Source organism: Microchirus variegatus (assembly GCF_963457635.1).
Source record: "Microchirus variegatus genome assembly, chromosome: 5".
NCBI lineage: Eukaryota > Metazoa > Chordata > Actinopteri > Pleuronectiformes > Soleidae > Microchirus > Microchirus variegatus.
In genome coordinates, this window is record NC_139806.1 from 17,846,970 (window position 1) to 17,869,788 (window position 22,819).

The 22,819-nt window shown below is 41.3% G+C and overlaps 1 protein-coding gene across 1 annotated transcript; it reads right to left on the minus strand.

Annotated features, from left to right (window-relative positions):
- Window positions 1–4,838: 4,838 nt before the first annotated feature.
- LOC310927664 (BTB/POZ domain-containing protein KCTD1) lies at window positions 4,839–12,113 on the minus strand (the record flags this gene model as incomplete). Its single annotated transcript, XM_083890028.1, has 5 exons — window positions 4,839–5,000; window positions 8,246–8,551; window positions 9,712–9,856; window positions 11,058–11,236; window positions 11,874–12,113. The coding sequence occupies 5 exons, from the start codon at window positions 12,111–12,113 to the stop codon at window positions 4,839–4,841; spliced, it is 1,032 nt and encodes a 343-aa protein (XP_083746154.1).
- Between the last annotated feature and the right edge of the window lie 10,706 nt (window positions 12,114–22,819).

A 22,819-nucleotide genomic window follows, 5' to 3' on the forward strand; every position in this document is an offset into this window, starting at 1 on the left:
TGCAGTCGTCCGCATTCACTTCCTGGTTCTTATCGGCCACAGTTTTACAATCAGCTGTGGACGAAAAAACCCAGTTAATACTCGCTTTCAGTTTCACATTGTTATAGGTCTCATAAAAGAAAAGCCCTGCTCTGACTTTTTAATATCGTCTTTCTCATTAGTAGTACTTTCTGAAACTATAAGCAAACAACTGCAAAGGAGAAAATCTGATTACTTGCGATACAGAGCTGAAACCCTCTCCTGAATGCAGATTTGTTTTAAAATGCAATCTGCAAGTGGAAATGCCGAAGGATGGATGTAGCCGCAGATTACTAATAAAATGGGTGTAAACTGTTTACTATCGCTCTGGAAAGGTTTTGTCATGTTTGACTAAATTAATTGAGTATCATCAATTGAGTAATAACAATTGGGCTCAGACACTGCAAATGTTTTAGTGTTGCAACTGCCAGGTTCAATGATAATGTTGTGCCAGTTTTAGTCCAGACTTTCTTTACCAATATTGGTTGGATTCTCAGACAGATTCATTTCTCCCAGAGGATCAATCTTAATGACTTCTAACCCTCTAGTGCCACTAGCAGATTGACATTTGGTTGTTATTAAAATCTCGACTGTTTACTGTCGAATAGATGCATCTGGAGGATTCATATTTTCAGAGACACCTGACATCTAAAGCTGTACTTACACACTGATAAAACTAAAGGTGATTGCCATGTACACCGGCTTAAACTCCTCATTGTGAGCTTTGCCATTGTTGGCACATTGTTGGATGTGGCTCCTAAGGGAGGCTTTGCCAATTTGCCCCCGTGACAGAAGGTTTTTGAGTTTGACCCATGTGGACCAAATGTCAAGATTTGTGTTCTCCTGCATTTTCTTGTCAGAAAGATATATATATCCTGCTGTCAGAATATTAGGATGTTATGAAAACTTACTGAGTGGATAGTTCCAAATCAACTGAACCAACTTTTTTTTACAGTCCAGCCCAGTTTTTCACAAAGACTTGAATTTCTGTGACATATTATTCTACAATAGTGTGTGTCCATTTGAGATATTATTCCTACTGGCAATTGTCCATCTATGGACATTGACTGTGTGGGCATTCATCAAGCAGATGAGCTAATTTTTCAACTTGAAATAATGACTTGAAATACGTGGCCATTATATTATAATAAAGGTATTTATGAGACTTCAGTCTCACAGCCTCACTGTGAGATATCTTTGAAAATTTGAAATCAGCTCCTGAGGCTGAGGGTGGGGGAGGAGGTGAGAGAGAGAGAGAGTGAGTGAGAGAAATGGAGAGAGAGAGAGAGAGAGAGAGAGAGAAATGGCAAGGGAGAGATGTGGGAGTTGTGTTTTGCTTTTTTGCCACAGGTTACATTTATAATTATCTCGCTGGCATAAAATAGCCAAGAGGCTTTTTCAATAAAGGTAGGAGGCACCTACAGTGCAGAATATTAGCTACAGATCAACACGGAGAAAGAGAAGGAAGAGTACAGACAGAATATGACTATAGTGTATCATCTAATAAGTGTGTTTAGTCAGGACATCATTAGGAACAGTAGCCACTGCTTGCACTGTGAGCTCTGTGAGGGCTGGTGATTTGAAAATGAGGTGAATGAGTCCATCCACTGACCTTTACTAGTGGTGAGTAAGCAGAGCCTGGGGAGAAAGGGAAAGATGGCCACAGCCACTCCCTCCAGGCTCTGCTCTGCCTTTTGATGACTGGAAATAATCACTTGAGAGAAAGCGAGTGAAAGAAGCATGATCATAGACACACCGCAGAAAAAAAACAAAAACGGGGGATCTCAAATTACTTTATTCTCCTTTAAAACTCATGTCCTCTAAGGAAGTGGAAATCAGTGTCTTAATACAATTCATCTTTTCTCCAGCAGGCTATATCCTGAGAGGATATCTCTAATTCCTTTTCAAGTTAGTCTTAAACCAGGAAGTGAGAGAAAACATGGCTGGACAGGGTCTCATTAAACCGAGGCTGCCCCACAGGTAAAAAAAAAACCCCGAAAACCACACAGGGTGCACAAAAAGTACTGCAGAATTTTAAACTAAACACATGTTCATTTTCTCTCTTATGCCATTGTTTATGTTTTTGTTTTTTTTCTTAAAACAGTTACTCATATATGTATTAAAGCATTTAGGGAAAATGACTTATTTGCTTCCTTGCCAGGAGAAATTTGAAACAGGAGAAACTCTTAGCGTGGCTGAGTGCAGCCCAGGACGCCACCACACCCGACCAACAAAGAGACGTGAACATCACTTTCAAACCACAGCTTGTCGTTTTTGGACTTTTGTGTGTTTGTGTGTGCTTGAAGCTAACAAGATATAACATGTATATTGATGAGATGGGTTGCGTTTCCCTCTGGTTTCAAACCTTTATATGGAGCCAAGGTAACCATCTGCTGGCAGAAGCATGACATTTATTGTGATTTATTATAAGATTGACATCAACTTTTCTGTCAACTTTGGGCAAGACAGTTTCTTTGTGGTGTAGTTCCAAAATGATTGAAGTGTTGAAAGTCACATGCTCCAAATATTTATACCTATTAAATTAGATTTGACATTAGTGATCACACACTGGGTTGGGCAGGGATGAACAGGTGTGCAAAAAGTGTTTATAAATATGAAAAAAGTACTCAAAGAAAAATATTTAAGATCGATTTAAGATAAGAATATGGTTGAGTAGAGATATGATTATTAGGGATGGGAATCGATATTGGTCAGTATCGGTCTCGGTTACTGGTCAAAATCATTGGATATCAGTCAGATAAAAATGAAAAATCCAATTAAATCCGAATATTTGTATGTATTGCATGCTTCGCTATGCACATACTATAAATGGGAAAATACATATCAGTAAAAGCATTATCACTGAGGGCAGTTTATTTCTTCCCTTTGGGGGAACATTTGTTACACAGTTATGTCTTTGAAATGACTCAGCACAAATGTGTCGTTAACAGCTTCATAGTTCATAAATGATCTCAAATGACTGACATTGGACCAATGTTAGAATTAGTAGATCATATTAGTAGATATTACTGATCGAGAGTTTAGTATCGGGCACAATAAATTGGTATTGTCCCATCCCTAATGATTTTAATTCAATATATTTAAAAAAGAAATGCTTCATTTTCCCCTGTGTTAAACACATTGACACCCATTTTTTGATTTTTACGATTTCATGCAAAGCAATGCTGTGTACCAACAACATCCCACACCTCTTAGATCTGCACCTCTACTCTGTGGGAATAACAGTGAGTCAAAGGGGAATCTAGGGCGAAGAGGCCTGAAAGGGAGACATATAGCATAAACCGTAGATAGCCAAAGTAAGTGGAGATTCTGCCAAAAGCGATGAAGATGACAGAGCTCCATGTGGGATTTCACTTTGGATTTTGACCCTGCAGGGATATGAAGACGCAACTGACAGGACTTGCGTGGAGAAGTCGTCTCTATTCAATAAAACTAAGTAAAGAATGCCCCCAAGTCGTCTCTGATGCACCAGAATAAATCCGCCAAGGTACAATATTGCCTTGGTAAAGTTATCTTTACCTCTTGGTTGTAGACACTACATAATGTAAAAGATTTCGCCATTAAACCAATTCAGGATGCAACAAAGAGATTTCAGAAAAAAAGTTAAAGGAATATGCTATTATCTTGCCACTGTGCTTCAAATTTAGCACAGGTCAGACATAGCGAATGTGAAAGCAGTCCCTACAGCCATGTAAAAACAGCGAAGAGACACCATGACAGCTGAGATTGAGATTTATTTCCCTCTTTTTTGCCACATTCCTCTTCACTCAAATCTAGGGAGTGTAGCTGGGCCAGTCATTTTAGAAATACTTCGATGTGTGCTACAAACAAAAGTGATCTTGATGTGGGTAGTACAATAAGCTTTTAATCAGTTCAGTCATGTCTGAGGCAACAATTTGCTTTAAAAAGATTCAATGTAAAAAACACAAACACATATACAATGAAACAATTTACAGGCCATAACTCAGAGGGATATCCTGATCCAATTAAATAATTCCCATGGAGTTAGTAGTTCATACTCCCCGAAGAGGCAAGTGGTGTAACATAATAATTTACTAAATTATTTTCTTTGCTGCATATAAATGGCAATTGATGCTAATTTTTTGATGATACTAATGTCAACTATATGTTATGGTATAATCCAATAAAATAACTTCTATTACAGTTAAAATAAAAAACAGAAAAACACTTCATTTTGTATCACAATATTCATCATCATGTTAATTGTGAAAGAGGATGCTTTCTTTAAAGTGTTTATGACAACTGAGACATTCTGTACTGTAAGCAACACATTAGTGACCTTTTTTTAATTTTTTTCTACAGCGAGGGATAACCACACACTCTCAAACAGCCAATTTGCCAGTGAGACAACAAAGAAAAATCAAGTCACTGGTGACTATGCAACAAACTACATAAGAGATAATAGCCTTTCTTTTTATTTATATGGGTATAATAGAAATCATATTCAACCTAATGTAGGTTCCAAGTTTTAAAACAAACTTTGTTTTGGGGATCCAGCGTATATAAATCCTTTTTTTTAAAAATTGGTTTATGTGGGGGCTAGACAATCACAAATGTCCTCGCAATCTCAAACTTATCATGTTTGTATCTTCTTATGGCAAAAAAAAATCTCTCTTTTTTTTAATTCTCTAGATGTTTCTCAGTTTAAGAAAACAAAAACATCAACAAGGAAATGAAAACAAAAAACAAACAAAAAAACAGAGTCCACAGAGCTCTGCAGCGTCGAGCTTTATGGCTGCCACAGAAAAGTATAGCACCCCCTACTGCTTGGGAGGATTCTAGTCCAGCTGTTCTTGCTTTATCCTGTGTGAATTTGGTCCCCGCTGAACCGTCCTCCTCAGTTCCCTCCTCAGAACGTACTCACTGAATTGGGACGAGTCTACGCCGCCGCCACAGGAGCCAGCGATCTCGAAGCCGCGTTGCTGGAGACGCTCTAGAACCTGAAAATTGTGCAATTGAGAGACAAAGGAGGACGTCAGTGACACGTACGCAAGGGAGTAAAGCATCGTTAGCACTAGCTTCTTTCACATTGAAATTAGCGGGTGTAGCCAGTGGTTGGTCTGTCCTGTGGTGAAACAAAACAAAGTTGGAAGAAGAAAACCAAAACAACACTTTGCTAATTTGAATATTCTACTCTGGTTACTCTTTCAATCACTCTTTTGGTTATTCCAATTCATGAAATAAAAAATATAGAGCGTTGATCCAAGTTGTAGATAGTAAGGTTTGCTAATGGCTATGCTATCAGCTATGCTAATGACCTGAAGTTTAATGCACATTGGGCCAGAAATGATGCTTTACTGCCACAAATAAAGCAGACAAAGATGAAATTAGCATGTTTAATGTTTAATTAAACAAGTTCTGACAGTTGAAAAACCTGTTTCAAACCTGGGAATAAATTATGTTTTTTGACCATGGGAGAATACCCTGGGGAGTAACAGAATACACGGCGTAACATAACCTGTAACTATTCCGTTTATAGTTACAGGAAAAAAAGACGTTATCAGATTATCGTTACATTTGTGTGTTTACAATGTGATCTCGCGGGGGTGGTGTTTTAAACTAAAACAGAGCATTTAGCAATTTCCATTTGCCTTGTAAAGAAACATAATTTATTTTTGCTTTGTAAAGTGTTAAAGTCACGCGTAGTGCCCTTTCACTGAATGTCTAAAGGCTACGGGCTGAATTTGTTTAATGAAAAGCAAGTTTTTCTTAAACTACACTGAAGGACACATTCCCCCACTTCATTTTCAAAGGTCACATTGTTCTGTTGCAAAAGTGATCTTACTGATATCTATTTTCTCTTGGCCCCATTTGGAGTTGTAATCCAAAAGTAACAGAAAGTACTTAAGTTAGATTACTTTAATATTGTGGTACCTGGATTAGGTTGTTAACTACATTGTCGAACAGATAATTAGTAACTGTATCAGAATTTCTAAAATAACCCTGCTCTTACTTGTCATTGATGGTCATTTGTGGAGCTCTACAAGTCAACATAATGACATTTTGTCAATTACTGCAAAACTGGAGAACATAGAATGACCACACTCTTGCCCACTTGAGTGAGTCTAGCACTGAAACAGCTTTGGGACGAAGGCGCGGCGACATACGGCCTGTGATGGGAATTTGGATGGGACTTCTGCAAAACTAAGAGCCTCTTATTACATTATTTTCTGGGCTACATGTCTCTCTCTCTCTCTCTCTCTCTCTCTCTCTCTCTCTCTCTCTCTGTGTCTGTCTGTCTCTCTCTCTCGCTGTGTAGCTGTTTCTGATCTCGCAGCCTTGCAGACATCTACAGACGTGTCCAGGGGGCCTGTAGGATCACATTCCATCGAATAGGCCCCAGGGAGCATTGAGGCTTTCTCTCTCTGCCACTTGGCTCAGTGTGGGCTGCAAAATCCCCTCTCCCCATTTCTCTCCCCCAGCCCCCAGGCCCAAGCCTCCGCCAAAACTACAAAGGTCCCCCTACTGCTGGCAGCTTTCTATGCACCCCTGCCTTCTCTCAACCCCCCGCCCTGCCTCCATTAGCCGCAGATACAGCATCCACCGCCGGCGTGCTTTAATAACCAAACAGGATTATGGGCCCTGCCTGGGGACAACCTGCCAGGGAGCATGCTCACTCTCTTGCTCGCTCTCCACGACTCACATACTTCAGAGAAGGGTTTGTTTGTTTGTGTGTGTTTTGGGAAGAAGATGGAGATTTTATTTCCTCACATGGAGACACAGTCCAGATCCATGTGATATATTTTTAAACACCCCCTCCACCAATCATTTATTAATGCCTATTAGAGGATTTTTACATCAATGAATCAGTGGAAAATCAATATATAATTAGAGAAATTTAGTATTGCCAAATGCATGCCGAATATTGAAGTTGAATTTTACTCATTAAATTTCGACTGCTCTAGCCTCCACATGAGGGTCTTGGGGGGTTTAAGGCGGGGTACACCCGAGACATGTTGTCAGTCCATTGCAGGGCCAACACACAGAAACAAACCATTCACTCTCACATTCATACCTAAATCCCCAAATGTACATGTTTTTGGACATTACCTGGTAGAGAACACACGCGCAAACGGGGGAGAACATGCAAACTCCACACAGAAAGGCCCTCGATTAAACCGGGATTCAAATCGAACACCAATCCGTCTGTCCTGAATTTCACTCTGTCATGAATTTATAAGTTTTCTTGTAGATTCACAAACACGGTTTGCCCCTGAAGCTGATGCCTTCAAGAGGGTAATATAAAATCCTTTCCACGTTTAAATAATGAAAGTCCAGTTACTGTTTTTGCCCCCTTACAACTTACCTATAAAAAAAAACTTTCCCAACATCTTATAAGATATTCAAGACAACAATGAAGAATATTTTTTTTCCATTGTGGCAAAATAAAGTTTCTAACTTGATGAGAGCATTTGAATCCAACGAGCTCATCACTGCATCCTGAATTTCCTACTCTCTCTTACCGGCGGCTACTTTCCCCCAGTTTGCTCATCAATACTGTATGACTTAGCAGGGCTGAACATCTTTTTTAAAAAAAAATATTATAACTCCATCATGGTCAAGTGAAATGTCTTAAATGTAGGAGCTGCAGTTTACTGATAAAAGTATGTGTCACATCTTGATATGTATTAATATTTACATGATGCCACAGATATGCTGCAGACTACAAACCATGGTCTATACAGATACAGTACAGGATTGTGTGATCATGTGGAATGAAAGCTACAAAGGACCACTTTAAATCCACTAATAGCAGGTTGGCACAGATGCCCATTTAGCACTGCCAGTTTCAAACTCTAAAAATGACTTAAGCATTGATGTGTAACTTTTAAGTATTGGGAAATAGATATGTGAAGATTATGTTATGCGCAATGGGAAACATAAGGAAAAAAAAACCTGCAGCATCCAACTGACAAAATACAAATCATTATTCCAGTCAGAGCACAGAGAAGCAAAGATGGTGGTAGACTTGTATAATGATGGTTGGCTAAACTGATGCTTTGATGAACTCATCAAAAGATTTTCTGCTAGGCTGTTTGATTAGATTTTTGTTTTTTAAGAGATATGATTTTGCAATCAACCCGATATCAGTAATATTTGCAAAGTCTACAGTATAACGACACTCTTATACTTATTAAAAATAAAATAGCTCACTGCCAATAACAGCCAAAACTAACTTATTTACCTGGACAGAGTTGAGGTGGCAGTACCCATTGAGTGGGAAGCGGATGACGTGTGTGGAGTCATGGTTCCAGCCGGCATTGACAGAGTTGCACATGACGTCACCGATCTCTGGGAACACATCTTCAATCAGGGCCTTGTCGCCGCTGAGCGTGATCCTCTCGCCGAGGTCGGGCGCAACACGCACCACCAGACACTCGCAGGGGCGAGACACCCGGCTCAGCTCCTGGTCCTGGCGCCAGCGCTCCAGCTCTGCGAGCATGGGCTGCAGCTGGAAGTACCGCGCCTCCTCATACAGCAGACTGTAATCCTGAAGGAGACATGGGAGTACTGTGTGAGTTTCTGACCATAATAAATACTGATTTTTATGATTAATAGTTGGCAGAAACTTGTTGGTGTTGGTGTCTCTAGCTTAATTAATCTAATGAGTCAAAAATAGCTAATATTAGTATGATAGGTATTATATAATAAAGTATATTTCAAGACTCAACTGCATTTATTCATTTATTTGTAAAAAAAAAAAGCCCAGAAACTCCTTAAACTTACAGATACATTCCCTGCATATCAAGATAGGCTGCACTGAGCTTCTAGCTAAATGCAGCTTACAGTAAATCCTACTATACAAAAAAAAGGAGAACTTGTTAAGTTTTCTAACAGTTGAATAAAAGGAAATAGCAGAGAACATTGAAACCACTGTTCTACATGAATGAACTATAGACCCTATGCTAAGACACCATTAAGCCAAAATTAGAAGGAAAAAAAAAGAAAGGAGGAAAAACCACTGAGAGGATGAGATTTGGTGTGACATGTAACACAGGGTAGCGTGTGGGTAGAGGAGGAAATCCTTTACCCGCAGGACTGCGGGGCCTAAAATCACACAAGTTCACGATTTCTCATGCTCCTGTCAAAGTCTACCCAATGTGAAAGTGGCCTTAGCCTGAACTTGAGCCTGTCTTTTGTCTTTGCTTATTTTAGCTGACATACTTTTCCACTGATTGAGTCACACTGTGGGCAGTCCATCAGATAATGTGGTTATTTGTTTTCTCCCGGGGCAAGCTAAGTAATTACTGGCTAAATGTAAAAAAAAAAAAAAAAAAAAGTACAAAAAGAAGGAATGCTTAATGCGTCACATACAGTGAGGCTCACCCTCGACGAGAACATAAGAGCGGTGAACAACTGTGCTTCCTGGAGCTGCAGCGTTTATTTACTCGACCTTGGTCAAAGCTTGTTTCTTCCTCCAAGTATCTCAAAAAACACTCGGGCCAGAGGACGTCAAACTGCATCTCGTGATGAGCAAATGCATCGTGATTGAGTTTTGTTTGAAAAGCGAGTAGTATATATTCAGCAATTCAAATAGGACGAGTGACCCAAAGCACTGCATGGCCTTAGCATTCATTGTGTGTGTTGAGTTGCAGGAGTGCTGACTGGCTAATGGGGAATTCACAGTTTCTAGGACGGACATCCACTCACTTTGAAGTCGTCTGGGATGAGCAGCTTGGACGTCCTGAGGAAGTTGAGGATGTAGCGGAACATGTGTCCATCCCTGTCAATGAAGTAGTGCTGCTTCAGGCTGTCCAGGACTATAGGCTCTGTGCCATCAAAGAGACGACCGATTCTACCCACACAGACAGGAGGGAGTGGAGGGTTAGGCGGAGAGGGGAGGGTGGTGGAGAGGGAAGGAAGCAGAGGGGGGGAAAAAAAATCAACATTAACAAAAGTTAATGAAAACATAATTGCTAGTGTATCACTCTGCAGCCGATGAGCCTGTTTCCTGCGCTCTGTGTAATGGAAGAGCAGGAAAATGAAAAAAAGAGAGAGCGAGAGCATCAATAATTTATAAGAATGTGTAAAGCAGTGTGACAGGTTTCCCAAGCTCTGATATATTTATCACACCCGAGCTGCACGATTGCACGACATAACTATCAAAATAATCATATTGTGATTATTTTGATAGGTACTGCGATTGCGACGTGATTCATAATTGGAACGACTTGTCAGTTTTGCATCTTAGCTGTCACCAAAAAAAAGCCTGTCGATTAATGAATGAAACATATTTTCTCATCTGAAGAGCAAGATTTCGGGGCCAGTGGATTTCATCATATTTTTAATAAATAATTGCAGTCTATTGCGCCTACAGACCTATTTCACTAAACAATACCGAGACTCAGACAAGAATAAACCAGGAAGAAAAGGGTGGTCTAAAGAAAGACAGAAGGAGAATAATCACAGACAGACGGAAAGAAAAGAAAAGATTAAGAGCAGAGTTGGTCTGGAGAGGTCAGGCCCAGCTGGTAGTTGGTTGCCCCAGGCAGGGAGCCAGTCGCCCTCAGGCCTGAGCTCGGAGCGACAGTGCAGCCTCCCAGCCTCCAGATGGCCCCGTGCCCTGTGGCCCTTTACTGCTGACGTGACATCTGTCAGAATAACCAATTTGCTTTTGTCTGAATGCTGTTTTCTGCACTTGAAGCTCCTTCAATTTGTTTAATGCTCAAAAATAACTGTGGGCTTCACACTTGGGAAGGAGGCATTTTGAGACACGACCTGATAAATCCTACGGCGAATGATGAGGAAGATACGTGGAGCAAATATTTGATCAAAGAACTGAAGCGATGCAACGTTCGCCTGCTTGATGTCACGTCGGACCCACGCGACGATGGTGACAAAAAAAAATGTACTTGACTAAACTTCACTACTCTGTAAAACACAGTGAAATTCATGATGTCATTTCCTATTATACGCACGATATATAACACAGCAACAATCAGTAGTGGTGGAACACACTAAAAAAAAAACACATAAGCACAGTAGAGCAGACTCACCGAGACTCTGGGAATTTTGTTAAGGTGGCCAGACTACTGGTGTACATGTGTCCACCCACATCGATGTGCACAGGGGCGTTGGACTTGGTGAGCTGTGCAGGTGTGGGGATGCCCTGGTTACTCAATGGAGACACTGGTGACCGTGTGATCATGGGCCTGGACATGCTGGAGCGATTATCCTGTTCCAAAACACACAAGGGAATGAACATATTAAGACATGTGCAAGTTTGATTGGTGGAAAAAGCATTGTTTTTTGAAATTATTGCTGCAAATGCACTTAAAATTTTGCCATAAACATCTCAGTATGTATACGTGCAACACTCCACTGTCTGGAGGGTAAAATGGAAGAATTTCCTCTGCAAAGTTAGAGCAGCCTGACCTTGACCTGAATGTTGCCACAGAGCACACTCCTGAGGGCCATAATCTCCTCAGCCAAATTAATTTGGATCAGAAATTGCACATGAAATGAGCATTAATGACTCTTTCATTTGAATACTGTAATAGGATTTTGGAGAAACTGTCTCCTGTTAACCTACAAACACCATTAGGAGACTATTTCAGAGGAGAATGACTTCAAGCTCCAAAAGTTTTAGTGAAAAGAGAGAAAGCATCTCTTTCACTGAGGATACAGGTGCAAACGCGACAAAACGATCAAATGACTGATGACTGACTGATTTGCGCATTCTGCATTTAAGGGCAGCAGGGATCCATTCACACATTGAAATCAATATAATGCACAGCAACAACAAAACGTGTTAAAACAGTGTGTTCCTCTTTCCTCCTCCAGAGACTCTAAATCGGACTTGACGCTTTTACCTGCGTCGGCATCACTGTGTTTGGAGACGAAGTCAGCGAGTGATCATTTTGCTTGAGAGACGCAGCGGGAATAGGCTCCCCGGCTCTGACGGCGAACATCAGCGTGGGCTCCCTGTTCTCCACCGCGCGGATGGGAAGCCGTTTGAGGGACGCGTGCACGGAGTCATCCGCAGAACTGATTGGACGCGGTCGCTTCCTCGCTTTCTGATGCGTTAAGTCCATGATATCCGTCTCGTCCATTTAGCGCGCAGACTTTAAGGTGAGCGGTTGTGTGACGCGGTTTGGCTTCTTCTTCTTCTTATTATTATTTTTTTTCTTCCTTCTTCTTTTTCTCCAAACACACCTGCCAAATGCGGAGAGGCGCAGAGCGAGAGCACCGGGGGAAGAGCTGGAGCCGCGGCTGTTGTCACACGGAGCGGCGTCTTTGCAGAAATGGCTGGGAGAAGTCAAAGCCCCCGACAACATTAGCATTGTGGCGCCCGCGGCTCTTCTGGGCTGTCGCTCTTTCAGTGGCAGGTAGCCTATGTGTGCGCCGCATTTTCAGAACAAACCAAACGCTGCTTAACATAATGTCACGGTCTTGGTTGCGCATGGGGGTCGGGTCAGTGCGCACATCTGGACCTGCCGCAGCTGACCTTTGCCTTTTTTTTGGAGCGGCACTTTGTCAAACCTAAGCTTCATCATTCAACACAGCAACGCGGTCCCACAGAGTATAGAGTTCAGTCCGTGAAATAAAAGCGACACTAAGCCACTCAAACATCTGGATACAACACATCAAACCAGTACCCAAAGCACTTCACTGACTGCCTTAACAGTACAGGATTGAACGTATTACCATTGCCGCGCAGAGACATTTCAGGGGACAGGGGCTGAAATTACTAAAGGGGCACCCCACAATGATTAATTGAAAAATAATTACATTACAGTGGCAAATCGTGTACTTTCTCACATATGTATATGTTTAAATAACCATACACTTAATACAAATGTTTAATTTGTCAAGTTTCTACAAATTAGTTTGCAGAAATTGCAACTCAAATGAATATTTAGGGCATTTTTACACACTTTTAACTGAGAAGTGATGCTATGGGTCACATAAACCATTAAAATATATATATTGAAGTGTAAATTAACAAAATGTATTTAAAAAAAAGGGGTCCTAACCTGGTCACAGCACAAACAGGCAGGTGCTTTAGCGCCACCTGGGGTCTATCTGTGCACAACCATGAGTTATATAGTGCTTATAAAAAGCCGACATATGTGACATGATCACTATAGAGCCCTCAAATCATCAGACACAACGCAGGTTATAAAACAATTCACAGATCCAAATAAGGCATCTATTTTGAAAAGTAAACTTTATTTGTTCAAGCTTGTATCTTGTAGTTTCTGGTATAAAAAAAAAAGAAGAAAGGATGAGCTTTTATGCGGAGGGATCATTTTCCGGTTTGTCTTTCATGTTTGCTAACGTATTGTTAATGTCTGTGATTTTACCTCTGTATGAACTCTGATATTTTAATGAAGCTGACTTGACTTGACATGGAGAAAATGCCCCATTTACCTTCCACCTTCATTCATGAGCCACCTATCCACTCACAAAAAAATCACCCTGGAGTATTTTTTTCCCACATCCTCAGATTTACTTTTATTCTTTTTTTTTAACTATATGACACCTGATGACCACATGTGCATATAGCAAAGCCAGCACACTAATGAATCACAGAGTATAAAACCAGACCACATGTCCAATTGCTGTCAAACGTACTGCCACAGCACTCTCTTGAATGCAGGGAATCCACAAAATTTTCATAACATTCAGATTAAAATTAATTAGTTCAACCACTGGCCTTAAAACATCCACATCCCTGCGCCTCATTGGCAGTGTGAGTTTCACACCTAGCTACCCAATTAGCAATTAAGCTTGCCTTTGAGTGTAGGCCTCCAATGTGGTTGTGTGTGATCCCGGTCTGATTTGCATGCCGCTTGTGCACGCGCTGATAAGCGCAGGCAGCAGCCATACATAGTTTTAAATTCAACTCAAAAGGGGCCTGAAGGGCAAAAAGAGAGAGAAATCACATGGCTGCTCTTCAAAAGGGGACCTGTGTAAGGCAGCCGGCAAAGTGCGTGGGATCACACTCAGAATGCAGGTAATTTGTTCCCTGACTAATTTGAGGAGATGGTGTGTGTGTGTGTGTGTGTGTGTGTGTGTGTGTGTGTGTGTGTGTGTGCCTGTGGAGAGTAAGTTCTGAAAACAGCTTGGTGGAATTGGATTTCCTCAAAGCCTTGTCATTGCAAAGGTGGATTGAGTATAAAATCTGTAAGGCATTATGGAAAATTGCAAGGGAGAGGGAAGGGAGTGAAAGAGAGCAGGGCGGCTGGGTGTGGGTGTGAGGTGGTGTGGGCTAACAGGTGGTGGGGAACGTGCACTTATATCGAAATAACACTCCTGAGTTGTTAGAAGCCACGCCCATATGCGCAGTGGCCGCTGACCGTGTATCGAAATGGACGCCGTCTTGCCGCTTTAAAATAAGCCTCGAGATTGACCGATTTTGAAAACGGGCAGTTCACAAAATGCCACCTGCAACCATGTGGGCACCTACTGAGCTTCCCCAAAACTAGCTATTAACTAAACCATTAACTCCTCAGGAAAATCAAGTGAATAAGGCAAATTTTTCCTAAAAACACTTCCAGTCAAAAATGACTTGTTTTTGCAACCAGCAGAGTCACTCCCATGTGGCTAACTGCTACTTCCATTATACCTCCTGGGCTTCACTTACACACAAAACCAGAGAACTATGACAATTTTTTTAAATATTATATGCTGTCTTTCTCCGCACTGATCTCAAAGATAGTTCAAAAGTCACATAGTTCATCAATAAGTGATGCAAGACTCCTCATGTCACCAAACCAGCTCTTATTTTCCTACCTGTTGCCATCTTTAATTTACCACAGAGCGTCTTCCTTGTGACTAGTTTCATGAAATGAGTCAAATCATATGTATTTTCTCAGCTTGTGTCATTTTGTGAGCACAAACACATCTAAATCAGACACAGTGCATCTAAACTTTGTTTGTCAGAAGACAGATGATGAGATGTTTCAATCGTCAGGATGTCACAGAAAGACTGCTCGTGGAGAATAACAAAAAAAAGAAAACAAACAGGAAGGAAACCTCTTGTTTAAAAAATTGAGTATCACACCGACTGTCAGTGCGGCAACAACTTGCAAGCGAGTATCAAAGGGCTCGAATATACAACAAATTAACCATCACAATTTCTCATCCCACAATGCAGCTCTTCAGTGTTTCGACATATCGCACAAGACACAATTAGCATTTCAGATCAGAGCATTAACATTCAGTTTGAGGCAGGCAGACTGGTATTTACATAATCTGGATGGGCTGCCTCTGCTTTGGAGCCCACGGCCATTTGTTTCAAATGTCCACACACAGACAAATAAGAACTTCGGGTTAACTTCAGTCACTGTGCAGACTGGAAAGGGGGAAAAAAAAAGCAGACAGAGAGACTGTCATAACAGCAGTGCCTGGGTCGGTTTGTGGTCTAGTTAGGTATGAGTAACTTTGTATAATAGAAATGAACATAAATCAAAAATTAGATGACCAATAACAGCTGTTTTACTAACTACTCTGCAATTCACATTCACTAGTTCTGCGTTTTTGCAAGAAGGCCATTTTGTTTGAGTAAAAAAAAATATGGCTGCACTGTATGTAGCACTTTGATGAGTATAGAGATAACATTGCCTGTGGCTTGCATCATGTCAAACTCACTTGTCACAGATTAAAGCTCTCTGCATTTTCCTCAGTAAGAGCAGAAGCTCTGTACGTTTGGGAAGACAAACGCAGCAACACTTTGATTGTAAAAGAGAAGAAAAAAAAAACACACTAGAGGATGAGGAGGCTGTTGAGAAGAAAGGAGAAGTCACCAGTGTAAAGAGACTACACTGACCTGCTTGTTACAGTATCTGGATAAACCAGTGTCTCTGGATTTGGGCGATCCAGTCTGTGTTTGAGAATCCACATGATCAACAGGGCAAAAGGACTCAAGCTACATCTCGTTAGAATACATTAACTAAAAAAATCAGTTCAACATATCGGATTAAACGTCCAAGCAATTTGGATAATACAGTAGTACATACGCGTACTCAAGTTTTATCACAAGAAGAACTACTCACTCTTTGTGGTAGCAGTGACATCACAGAAAGGGAAGTGTGATCAGTGCCGCTTTGCCGCAGGCTTTTGGAGACGCTGGTGCATGTTCACTGGCACAGACTTAGCTGTCCCAGGGCACAGGAGTGGCCATAAATAGGAAAGGCTATATGAAACGTGATCACAGCATTTCACCTCAAAGGAGTTCCAGTTTGAGCCAAGCACCTCTAATTTAGAGCTGATGCTGCAGCAGTGCTGACAAGACGTAGACTCACTGATTTTTGGCTTATTAATATTTGTCTCCTACCACATCAGTCTGGTTGTTGAATGTTACTTTAATGGGGAACAGATGTCCAGATGCTGTACATACAGTACAGTGCTGTGGCTTTGTTGTTACAGCGCCATCAAGTGGCCAGTCCTGAGAAGACAAAATCTCAGTCTCACTGCCTTATCATGCGCCCACTGAAACTGGAGAAACTGATTACTGCCTTCATCACAGGTGACCCAAACTTAACAGGTTTGTGTCAGTTGTGTTGCATTTAATGACTATAGTTTTTGAAATGGCATTTCAGTGTATTTCAGTGAGACTCGTCCAAATAACCTCGCTTAGTTGAGGATGTAATGCACATTTTAGAAGTGTAAACTTATGAAGAGAAGTATGCAGGTGTGTGAACTACACAATAAACTCTATCGTGTGAGGAATGCATTCCGATTGTGACTTGGCAAACTATATTTTGCCGATTCGCATCCGGACCTTGGAGTGAATTACGCACGGGCAACAGAGGAACGGGGAGGATGGAATTTGTCCTTATGTTGTCCTCATTTTCTTTAATGTGAAATTCTCCACACGACCACGACTTGAATTTTGAATTTAAGGCTGATTTACAGATTCTGCATTGACGTGTCACAGAGCCACATCGTGTCTTTACAGAATAAGAAAAAAACGCCTGCGGCAAAATTACTCCACAATGGCGTCTTTCATTAGAAGATCTAGGGCAGCCAGGAAGCAAAACTGTTTCACGACAAATAAAAAAAAAACGATCCCGACAACAAAACAACGAGAGCGAAAATGTGTAAAACGACAAACGCAGGTTCGAGTAACTTAGGAGCAAGTTATACAGCGACACGGAGACGCTGGTGTGTTCGGGGCTGAAAGGCGCCAGGAGCGAATTCACACGGTGGATAAGTGGAGTGTTTTCTCGACAAGACTGCAGTGTAATCCGATGTTCGTTTGGACCGGAATAACCAGAGCCTCGTTTATTGTACTCACGCGCTTACATTCGTACACTAACTAAGGAACAATTGCCAGGAAGTGGTTAAATATTTTTTAAGAACTGTACCGCTCGAATCGCTTGGCACATGCGTAAAAGCTGCTGCGCCTCTATGTCCCAGTCCATCCAGCCACGGAAATAATAGCAAACCAAATAAATGTCCGCTTACCTGATACATGGAGCGGCATAAAGTATCTTTTTATGCACCTTTTCTCTCCGATTTGGCCCACGATCTGCTTCTCTTCCTACACCACTGAGAAATGCAATAGCTTGGCTAAGGTAGACAGAACAAAATACAGAGAATACTTGCTCCAGGGCTCCGAAACCCCTCAAGGCAAAGATCAGGATACAATTAGCTCATGTCTCTGCCCCAGTCTAAACCCATCTCCAGAATAAAACTGCGAGCAAATGGATCACAGCAGCATTGCCTCAGTCTTTGTTGAGTTTATGTTTTTATAAAATCAAATAAAGAAATCTCTCTTTTTTTTTTTCTGCATTTACAACACCCTCACTCCCCCTGCCTCCAACTTGCCTATTGCCTCCCTCTCGCAGAGAAGCTGATTTTAATCGTTATGATTAGTTTTGATGTAACGTTCCCTCGGGCGATTTCTACAAATGGATGGAGTGTTTCTTTCCCAGGGAGGAAAAGCAGCAGATGATGATAATTATATAGATTGTTGGTGGAGCTTTGTGATTTTTTTTCTTCTTCCTGTCTGCCTCTCAAACCTCTAACCCACAGTGTCTTTAACACATGCCATGCACGCTGCATGTGCATTAGACTACTTGTTGATTAGCCTGGAATCAACTTTTCAAATTAATGGAATGTGGTTAATGAAATCCTCACTCTTTTCTCTTCCCCCTTTGTAATCTTTCCAGTCTCTTTCCTCCCTTTGGACCACCTCCAAATGACGTAGCTGTATAAATAAGCACTTCAGCTCGCCTTGCCCCAATCAAGTCTGAATCAGTGCCTGAGGGTGATGTGCGAGCTCATTTCAAATGTTCAACCATGCATGATTTCAGAAAGATTGAGGCACTTCTGAGGCTTTTAGTATTACTTGGGGGATGCAGACAGTACAAAAGTCACTTGTTTAAAGACTTACTTTTGTTCAAAAAAAAGAAGAAAGCTCCATTCACGTGAATGTGCATCATCATTCTGAGTCAGGAGTTGTATCCTGTGTCCATGCGAACATAAAACTGACAGTTATTTCTTTATAGTCCTCAACAGTTACCTCCACACTCTTGGACATGATCTGCTCTTGCGCCCCCTACTGGTGAGAGCATCAACTCTGAACAGTTGAGTCATGTTATTGTAATGTAACCCAGCATCAAAAAAAAAACAAACAAAAAAAACAGAACAAAACACGAGAAAAGAACAAAGGAAACATCAATTTGGAAAGAAATATTTACAAACAGGCTGAGTATTCAAATGTTTATCCAGGGATAAAACCGAATCCAAGTTGGTTTTGTTCAAGCGACAGTGGAACACGAAAGCCACGCCAAGGGACCAGAGACTGATGAATGCAAGCTCACAAACAAAAACATTTTCCAGTTCTCCTCATCTAAAGAATTCCCTGCTCCAAGCATCTTTAGTAGACAGTTGCTCTTGAGGAAGGGCCAGCTATCCTTTGCCCATCCGATCCAGGGATGATTAAACTTTCCTCTTTTTGATCAGCATGTCCCACAGGAAAACAAACACATGGTTACAGTGTTAAGATGAAGTTATTTGCCCCACGGGCAAATTGGCACAAAATACAGCAAGTCTCATGCACACATGCACACATTTTTATGCTATTAATCTGACAAACTGAGCTGAGAACACTCCAGGGCTTGAAATCCCCTACTTTGTTCATATTTAAATGCAAATGGAGCCTAAAGTGATCTCCTCATTTCAGTGTTTAGAATATGCATCGCATGGAACTGAACTCTGGAGTTGTCCTTGTTGCCAGCATGTGCTTTGTGCTAAAGCGGCAGTGGAGAAGTAGTACGGGTCTGACTGCCACAGCGGCTACAGGAGGCGAACACTGGCTGGCTGCGCCATATTTTGGTGGACAAATTATCCAGATTGGTTGCAGATGTTGCATATGCCCCGAACAGAAACTGCCTAGTCTGAATGACATCATAAGGATTATAAATGGAGAACGGTGAGAAGAACCCTGGAAAAATTGATGTGGCTTGCTGGAATGATTAAAAAAAAAAAAAAAACAACTAACCACATCACACTTTAAAACACAGAAATTCAAACTGCCTTTTGAAGGAAGAAATAACACATTTATCCCTGTACGAAGGGTTAGTTAAGCGTTTGGTGACTCGTGTTTCAAAGTCTTTATAACACTGGCTCTTATCCAGTCGTCTGTTATGGTAAAAGTGGCTGCTGTTTGTCAAAAGTAACTGTCCATGACACTTTAAAACTATGTGCACCTTTTTTATACAAACAGTGCAAGAGTACAATACAAAGATTAAAACAAATTAGTTTGTACAATGCTCAGTTCCTCTCTTTTGTGTTGCCCAGCAACATTCCTACCCCACATGTGGGAACGTCCACAAGACTTTTTAGAAGTGAATACTACTGTGTAAAGTTTTTACAGGATAAACAGCTCTTTTCCACAAAATCACCATAAGTTACACACTGCAGCTTTACACCTGGACTTAAGCAGGGAATGCTGTGTTTTTCTATAATCCTCCATCGTTACTACATATCATCATATGGAAATAAACCTTGTTATAGTACTCTACTGACTTATTATTTGCATTGAAATACTAAGTCCCTGCCACTTAGTATGGACTGAGAGATGTCTAGGTTTTGCCTGAGACCATATTAATAACTTCTATATTCGCCACACCCCTCTAATGGCCTGTGGTTATGTAAGGGAGTTGGATGAATAAGGGAAAGTGCTGAAGCTGCTCTACAGCCTGACTCAATCTGCCCTGCAGGGTTGCGCCGTTTCTGGGCCAGAACTGTTCATCAAATATTATCTTTGGCACAATACAATTTTGCTTAGCAGAATGTCTGTTGCTACGGTATCATCCGAGTGATAGCACAGTAAGTCAAGTTAAACTCTCGGAGGTTGCATATTCACAGTGTTAATCATGTGACGCAGGAGCTCTCTTGTTCGGTTAGTAAAACAAACACCTATGTGCTATAGGGTATTTCTTCAGTGTCATTTTACATACATATCCAAAAAGTAAACTGTGGCATGTTGGCAAAACGCAAGATACATTGTCATTGTATACGTATGCAACAACATTTAGACTAGAGCACTGGTTAAGATGGAGCTCACTCTAGAAAGCAAACGTTGCATGCTGAGTTTCTCCTGCCAGAGGAAGCAGTTTCAGTTTGCTGTTTCACAGAAGTGATTGAAAAAAAGTCAATGTTTTAAACTAACACGTCACTTTTCCTAAAGTAAGCAAAGAAGATGATCCCTGATCCCTTGGTATCACTTGCAATCCCTAATTCTGGCTTTCCTCACAGCCCCAAATGCACCTGTCCCACCTCCAGCGGACAGAGAAGTGACACTACTATGAGGGGAAGAGAGACAAGAGGGGGGTGCGGGGTGTGTGTGTGTGTGTGTGTGTGTGGGGGGGGTGCTTGGGTAATGCTGTGAGGCTCTAATAAAATGTAATCCTATTATATGGTTCCCACTAGAGGGCAACAATAATAAAGGTTTCCCTAATAACACGAGCAGACCAAAACAGCTCCTCCGGTCAAGTCCCACACTTGCACATATATCCTCTCATTAACCCAATTGCTTTTGGGCCACATTACACCGACAGGCCTTGGAGATTTAGCCATGATGGCGAGGCAAGAGTTAAGAAAAACAAATGTGTTTCATCAAACTGCAGTTTGGGCTGCTCTGCATAAAGGAATTGAAGGTGGGGGGAGGAGGAGGAGGAGGAGGAGGAGGAGGAGGAGGAGGAGTGAGGGAATGTGTGCGGGTGGGAAGTTGGAAGCAGAGCCCTGAGGAAACCAATCAGAACTTCTCCACCCTCCCTTCCTGTGTCAAAGCCACTGGGGTCTCAGGTGTGTGTTACATGAGCTAATACCTTCCAAACATTGTTTGCGTTGGAGTAATCAGAATTTTGTAGATTACCATTCTGGAAATGATAGTCCTATCATTGGTAAACAAAATCACAATATAGTAGAGGAGCATCGCAAACTCGGAATCACATGATAAGACTCGATGGTTTCGCAAACCGTCCAAATGGTTATGAACTTTCTCCTCTTGGGCCAAGCTAAATGAAATAGTTTGTTGTAGTAAAGTCCCAGAAAAGCTGGAATCTCATCATCGGATCTTCGCAAACACACACTCCTCACACGGGAAACCCGTGAAAGTGACTTTCTTTGACGAATACGAGAGCAACTGCGATCTCTCCTGGAAAGAGACATAAACACAAACTCTCACATTTTACTGTATATGATTTCATAATGTAATGAATGAGTCCCTGCGTTTTGTTTTTTTTGTCCTCACATAAATGTGGTAAAATATTTATCATAAGTGACAAGGTGAGTGAGAATATCAATCATATTCCCAAGACAGCTTGAGTTATTAAGTGAGCCAGTGTAACAGTATTACAAAAACCCAGAATAATAAAGTTATTTATCTCTCCCTCTCTGTATGTATGTGTGTGTGTGTGTGTGTGTGTCTGACAGCATCAGACAGAGGGAGAGAGTGTCGCATGCCTTCCTGTTCCTGTACCACCCTCCAACCCCAGAGCCGCAGACTCAAGGCAGTTTCCAGAATCAAACAATTTCACGCAGCTACTGGAGGAGGAAATGAACTGAGCCCAGAGCAATAATAAAATTATACAAATGTTATTACAGACTCGCCTGCTACTGTCCTACTTTAATTCAAATTTGGGCACTCCAGGCGCTGCTGGTGGCAGAGACCTTCCTGAATAAATCAACATTAGCTTACGTCTAAATTATTAAGGAAGTGGGAGACTTTCTTGTTTATAATATGAATTATTAAACAAGTGTTTAACGCTGTTTTTCCTCACGAATCCCCAAATATTAATTGCTAATGATCTTTAAGGTGTGTGTTTTATCTTTTTGCCCCCCTCTGTTGTGTGCTGGGGAATTGGGGATCTGAATTTTGAAGTCACAAGGAATCTGTTCTCGGTTAGATAAGCGCGAGATGCACTTTGAGATACACTTTGCTGGCATCTGTATGATGTGCTAATGAAGTTCTGCTTGTAACAACATTCCCATCATTTTGCCATTGTGTAGCATTTGCAATGTATGTGAATGTAAATTATGGAGTGTACCGGCTTTGCATTAATAGGCTTCTGCTCAGCATCTTGCTGATAAGTCATTCAAGATATTGATATTGAGTGTTGGTCGATTAGTTGCTGTCACTTTTAAAGGTGCCATATGTAAGAATGTGGCCAAAAACGGTTACTACATTCAAATTCAAAATACCGAGGTCTTTTAAGTTTCGTTTTCTGACGTAACTGGCAACCCGTGGTTGCTCGGCAGCTGAGACTCTACTGACTGCAATGATTGGTAGACGGCGGTA